Here is a 7,181-nt window from a genome sequence, read left to right on the forward strand (position 1 = left end):
TGTCATCGGTCCGTTGTTGAAGTGATTTGTTAGAAATCAATTTCTCAAGTTTGGATGTGAGTCAGCTTTCTGAGAACAATAATATATCCTTAATTGAGAGCACAGGTTATAACCGCAGCAGCATATTATAAAGTAATATGAATTTTCTGGTTTGTAATTAGGCTCTAAACATTGAAACACAGATTACAGACTATTCTCTGAAAGCAGGTTAGGGTCATAATATGCCCTCTTACCAAGTGTGTTCTGTGTCTGCCCTTGGGGGGACTTAGTTTCTATACTCCTTCCAAATAATCGGGAAAACCTCTGATTGGCCTTGGGTAAGAGCTCTCACACACTTACCCTATTAACCAGCCATTTTGAAATTTTACGATGTAAGCCTTTGGCCTCTGAAAGGTTAAATACATTTGTTTTGTTAAGCATTAGGCTCTAATTGTATTCATTGCCTTAAAAATTGAAAAGGGCAGTTTTATTAGGTACCTATTAGGATATAATGGTTGTTAATCTTAGTTTTCAGTAAGTTGGTATTTTCTTCTGATAAATATGTCCTACACACATTATAGTCATCGTCACTGAGTTCCAGGCATCAGACTATTTTCATTTCTTAGACAGTTTTGTCCACTAAGTTCACGTGATAAGAGAACGTTTAAACTTAAAATCTTGAGTCCATTGCCTCGTGAGCCAGATGTACCCTCGTTAGCATCAGCACTGCAGGGCTGGCCTTTCTCCCCCTTTGCCTCCCACCTTGTTCTTCCAGCAAACCTAATTCTGACAAGTCACAGTTTAAAAGAGTACATGTAGGTTTTAACCCAGTAATCTCTCTACTGATAGACTGCATATCAATATACACATTAATGTTGCTACATTTGTATTGAAGAATTATATGATTTTCCCCCCTGATGCTCAATAGCATGTTAATGAATACAGATGTTAAGCCTGTGCATGTGTTAACATTCCCTCCCCACATGTACTCAACATACATGTCCACATTTGTCTGTGACTCAGATGTTGGAAAATTATAGCCTATTCAATTACTTTGGGGATTGATTTTAAAAATTTATCTATATGAAAAATTAAATCTGGGTACTCCGGTGCTCTTATAGAGTATTACTTTTGAAAGATATTATTCTTGAAACTTGTAATTCATTTTACTCTGTTTGTCTCTCACTAAACATAAATAAACGAGATAAAAATACAGTAGCCAATCTGGCAGATGTAGGAGACCAGTTGTTCATGATGCCTGAAGCAGCGGTGTGACTGTCAGTGGAGGCAGAAGGGAGAAGCGGGGTGCAGGGGTAGCTCCCGTTGCAGAGCAAGGGCAGAAGTGACCCATGAGTCACTCTTGTTTACAGCTGGATTAATATGTCGCGTGTATAACTTGAGGTACTTTCATTTCCTGTTGCTCTTCTACTGTAAGGGTGAATCTAACACCACCTTTAAATTCCTTCTACCCTTCCATTATCTATTATAGTTTATGATTAATAAAAAGAACAATCAATGCTGTAGAGAAGCTTTTTTAAAGGAGCTCTTCTGTGAATGGTTTTGTGAATACTTTTTTTGGTATTATTAGTGTTTCCTTGTTTTCTTTAAATTACCGTTTAAAAAGTCTATACTCATACATTACATCTTTTTAAGGAAGGGGCACACCTCTACATTCTAAATCATTTTTGATCATATGAGTTTAAGTAGGAATTAGTAGCTTATTGTGGGGGAAAGAATCTTGTCTTGCTAGATGATAAGCTTCCTGAAGGCAAAGATAGTAAGTATCTTAAGGAACCCGACTGTAACGCTGCAGCCTCTAGCAGGGAGGGACAGGGGGAGGGAAGAAGGAGCTGCCCGCGGTTTCACTTGCTAGGTTCTTATAAGCAGCTCTTCCTGTGTTCTACGCCCAGTCATAAACAGGCTTTGTCTTATACATTAATTTAAATCTTTGCCTAACACCATTTTTAAAGTGTCCAGGAACAAAAAAGGATTAAAATGTTTCAATTTGCAGCTCAAGCTCCTGTAACTTTATAAAAAGAAATACCATTTCTAAGAAGTTGCACACAAACGACATCGTGCTTGCACCAGCCTAAAGGTTAATACTGCATATTGTTTTCAATTAGGAATACAATAGATATGGCTGGTGGGTAGGAGAAGCGAAGGGAGCCATTGGCTTGGTGCCGAAAGCCTACATAATGGAGATGTATGATATCTGAGAGTCCTGGGTAAGTACATTTTAATCCAATATCCTGTAATAGCGCGTATGTTCTCTTGGTCTCTGCCTTATGAGTCTTTGCCTTTTTAAAAGTCGTCGTAGTTTTCTGATAATACAGAGATTATGCTCCCTAATCACCATAATTTTTTTTTCTTCTAAATCTGGTTGAATTTTAACAATAACTTCATAGAATTTATTTTGGAAATAGATTACTGAGGGAAAGCCCCTTTGATAATTGCCAGCTGTTTTTCCAAACCCTCTCCTCTTCAGTAAAATGCCACTTGGTATGGCCTTTCTGAGGAACCAGATTGACAAAAGGTTGAGTAAATATTCATTTTTCCTTGGCTAACATATGTCATTTTTGTCTAAGCAGGAAAAATCCACATTTTGATCGAAGGAAAAAATTATAATGCAACTTCCCCTTTCTGCCTGCAGCCAAGGATATTTCTCCTGCTCCCCGGCAGACGCTTTGGACCCAGAACCGCCATGAAAGCACGGGTGACAGCTCACAACCTGTCTTCGTTTTGTTGGGCATCGCGCGTCTGCATTATTTGATGTGTTCACTATCGCGTCCCTCTGATGGGAAACTAAATGGAGGATATTACTGTAGGTCAGATGCAAGCAGTAAAGTTATACCTGTTGCTATTTTGCAAAGAAATAATTGTAGTTTCTTACTTACTCATTTGATTTGTGTGAAGAATTCCGCACTATTTTATATGTTCTACATAGTCACTGCTCCCTCCGCTATGAGTTGCAATGTCTCTCAATATTGGACACCAGTTATTTTTTAGATTGTAATATATAATTTCATAGAAATTTAAATTGAATATGTCATGCAAGCTTTGGGTAGATACTATTTAAAGAATAGGGCTTTATTAAAACTTTTAGATGATTTACCCTAGTACTTACTTTTCACACCATAGTAACATGTTTCCATGAAAGAATTTCTACTAATTGGCAAATTACTTTATGTGAAATATAGCCACAAGAAAGAAATGAGGATAGAATTGCCAGTGGCAATGCGCTGTCACCTTCTGCAACACACCTGCAGACCGGAGCCGCGACGCGCGCGTAGTCCTGTATCAGTAACATATGTCCTGCTTGGATGATGGGCTTGCCAACATTTCCTTCCATAAGAAACCCCATTGTCCATAAATAATCACAGTGTAGGAAGGTGTAACCCAGCACTCTCTTATCCTGCCTGATCATGGCTGCCATTAAAGTCCCACCACAAAACAGTACAACTCCAGGTGTGGGTCCTCTGCACACCCCCAAGCAATGAAAAGAAATGCAAGGCTCCGAGAGGGAGCGTGGGACGACAATGGAGTTCCCCGTGTGCTCGCTGCCTGAGCAAGACCTGCAGAATTCTCTCCTTACCTTTTGTGTATTTTTGAAATCAAAGGTATTTTAAATGTCTACAAGGTACCAGTGTGGCCTTAATATGTATCAAAAGGTAGTACGGAATGGATAATTATTTGGAGTAGATACAATTTCCTTATATTGAATCATTGATTAGTAGTACGTACTACCTTTGTGGAACTTTTCAGATCTTTGTTTCATAAAGATAAAGATTCTGACCACACACACAAGCTGGTAATATTAAAAAACCTCCACTATTTACATAAAACTATTTACAAGCATTATTTCAGGATGTGGCCCCTAAATACCATGATCATGTTATTTCAAAAAAAATTTTTTAATATTAAGTTTGAAGATTTGGGGTGAATTCTAGTTTATATAAATTAGACATTGCTGAGTTAAAGCTTTCAGAAATTAATTTGCGCACGCATTAATCTTGTCCTAATAGAAGGCCATTGGGATAGATTGAAATCATCTTGGGAAAAGTAAGACGAGCAGAGATGAAACTAATGGACTGGTTTCCAAAGCCCAAGAAGCTAAAAAGCAAAAGCAGTCGTGGGTTTCCACTGAAAACGTGGACTTGTGTGGAGTGGACACAGGTTTCGTGCCTCCGGCTCAGTGAAGGTTTTAGCCCTGGGCCAGCAGATGGCAGCAGCTTTTCATTGCACACCAGCCACTCGGAAGCCCCTCCCCCACTCGGGCCCAAACTCACGCAGAATGTAAAGCACTTAGAACATTTCTGCCTCCTTTTACAGTTAATCCAGGAGAGGGAGTCCTTTGCCAACTGATGACCAACAATTCCAAGCCAGATAGTCTCTCTGTGAACGGTGACAGTGCAGAAATGAAGTGTTACTTCTGTCCCGAGCTCCTCTGGCCTTTGTTCTTTTTTAACTTGAATCTACGCTGGAGAGAAGAAAGATAACAAAAGATACAAAATTGGAGTGGCAGGAGAAATAATCATTACTTTCGATTCATGACAGCCTTATATTCAGTTGGTGGAATCATTTGTATACTACCAGGGAGAAAGTTTTCTTTACACCCTTGACAGTATATCACACACTCTTCAAGATCATAATAATATAATTAATGTGAATTTAAACAACATGGCTTGTTAGAAAATATGCTAATTGCTATGTTCTCATTATGTTTGCTTAGCTTTTATTTGTTTTTCTATGAACAGAGAGCTAATTTTTTTCAAAGGTGATTGTAAGTCATATTTTACATAGCATTTTGCTTGATTATTTGCTCTGTACTGAATCTGTACTCTATTGCCATTAGATCTTACAATAATGTTCCACTCTGCAAATTTTTAAGGTTCAAATAAAGTTTAATTGTTTGCAAACTGTTATGATGCTAATAATTCAACAGCCTGCTGTGTTACTAATGAAATTACTTTGTTATGATTAATTTGGAAAATAGTGTGTTGATTGTAGTAATTAAGCACAACAAGGTGAAGTAAATGATTCTAATGCCATCTGGCCTCCAAAGTGAATGAAGAAATGAAATAGGGCTGTCATCTGAATTTATTCAAAGAAGTAAGGATAATATAAATGATATTCATCGCTGTAAGGATTTACACTTAACCACAGCTCACTCCATTCTGTTTTTGCCACTTTGTTGCATATGACACTTTCTTTTATGAAAAAGAATGCTGTTTAGCCTAGCAGTTGTTTTCAATACTTTATTTTAAGTCAATTATTTTTACCTTGCACTAATTTAATTACAGATAATTACATAAAGTAGTATAGGATCATAGAAAATCACATTTCAACCATCTGTAGGTGAAATATATATGTGTGGGGTTTTCTGTTTGTTTTTTGCTACTGGTATACAAACACGTTGCTTAGAGCCTTTCATAGAGAGTAGAGGTTCCATTCAATTGTTCCTAAAATGTTTCTAGTCAAGATTCTCTCACAGTCCTTATGATTTTGACTTTTTCTATACTTTCTTCAGTCTGATGTATTCCTATCACTTCATAGAGTCTGGTACCTTCCAGGGTCATGATTAAAAACAGAACCCAGGAGTAGGTTATATATTAGCAACCAAGATTTGCAGTTCAGCCACTGTAAGCAAACTGACCCTAACATTTGTTTCAAAGCTTGAACTTCATCAGTGAGACTGAGTGAAGCATTGTGAAAGTTTTTCAGTCACACAGAGTACTTCTTAACTTCAGGTAAGTCGACTGTATCTCAATCATTGAATGGAATTTTAAATACAAACTATAAAGGATCACGTTTACTTCTCTTGAGTTCCATAGATTTGAGACTATTGAAAAGCAAGCCACATAGTAAAGAAGGAGGTATGGTGGAGGTTAAGACATGATGAAACCATAGAAAATACAGCCACACTCAGAGGATCAAGAAATACAATTAATATATAAAACATGAAAACCTTTGCCAGATGGCCTAGTTTGTTAGTAAAATACTACCAACAAGTGCACTGGATTGGATCGCTGGTAACTGAATCGCATGAGATCATGGATAACAGAGTGTCAGTGAGCCTAGAGAGGCCTCCTCCCTTCCTTTCCCGTGTTCCGTGTCCTCGCTCTTTCAAAGAAGGCTCAGGCCGCTTGGGCAGCTTAGGGCAAGTGGTCTCGTTTCACCTCTAGGACACCCCCAGTCGCTGCTGCCCCACCCGCCACCTGCGCAGCAGCAGGTGCTTCCCATCTTGGAAGCCTCCTCGCTGTCGCCTCGGGCAGATCAAGTGGAAGTTTCCCTGTTGTTGCCAAGTCCAGCCATAATCTAACTTTTGCCCTTTTTTTTGTTTTTTTAGTCTTTACTTCCTATTTCTTTAAAGTTGTATGATTATGTTAACTCGAGTGCTTTGAGTCCCCGAGATGATAGAAACCGGAAGCGCAGGAAGTGGCCTCAGTCGCACCAGAGTCACTGAGGTGGGTCGTGTTGGAAGAGGGGCTGGAGGTTGAGCGCACCAAAAAGACTGGTGAATATGAAGTCGCCCCCGGAGCCTGTCTTTGACGTGCGTTTCTTGATGTTGGAACCTTGGGAGGTTTCCCTGGGTGTTTCTCTTCATCGTTGCCCCTCGGAGAGGCAATACAGGCCCGCACTTGTCTGCTTTACATTTATTGGCCTCAACTTTGTGATAGAAAAAAATATCACCCCTGCTAGAATAAAAGCAGGTACCACTTGGTAGCTTGAGCAGCAATTGGTCTCCTGTTTGAGGAAACGGTCACACAGGCACTGTCAAAAGAGAAAATTAAAGACACCGATGCATGCCAATTAGGAGTGACTGCTTTAGAGAAGGAGAAAGTTCCAGCAAATAAGCAGATTCCCATGGGCAGCCTCCTCTCCCAGGTCCCGTGGGAGTCCATTTATAAAAGCCTGTGTTCTTTAACTATCATGTCAAAATGATAACCGTTTAAATAAGACTAGTAATAGCAGTGGCTAACATTAACTATACTACTCCCATGCTGTGTGCTTTTCCTTCAGTCTACTCACAACCCTATGAGGTAAGTTACGTTGTTTCTTCCCATTTTCCTGATTAAGAAACAGGGTTGGGGGTTGGTTAGTAATTCGTCACAAGGTACAGGAGTAAAAAGGTACCCAGCCTTCCTCCCTTGAGTTCAGCACCATTCTGCTTCCCAGTACTATGCTGAATTCAAACCAAATAC

General features: G+C 39.2%; 1 protein-coding gene across 3 annotated transcripts in view; it reads left to right on the plus strand.

Moving 5' to 3' along the window:
* SKAP2 (src kinase associated phosphoprotein 2) overlaps positions 1-4,042 on the plus strand; it is a 162,185-nt gene extending 158,143 nt beyond the window's left edge. For 2 of the 3 annotated variants that reach the window (XM_090287087.1, XM_090287089.1), the window contains 2 exons: positions 2,103-2,204; positions 2,630-4,042. In XM_090287087.1, coding sequence (XP_090143213.1) covers positions 2,103-2,195 — 93 coding nt within the window. In that variant the 3' untranslated portion in view covers positions 2,196-2,204; positions 2,630-4,042. Of the gene's footprint in view, positions 1-2,102; positions 2,205-2,567 lie in introns of all 3 variants that reach the window. The other variant, XM_090287088.1, reaches the window with a different exon arrangement.
* Positions 4,043-7,181: the final 3,139 nt, after the last annotated feature.

Source organism: Furipterus horrens, unplaced genomic scaffold, assembly GCF_987537825.1.
Source record: "Furipterus horrens unplaced genomic scaffold, mFurHor1.1.pri manual_scaffold_9, whole genome shotgun sequence".
Lineage (NCBI taxonomy): Eukaryota > Metazoa > Chordata > Mammalia > Chiroptera > Furipteridae > Furipterus > Furipterus horrens.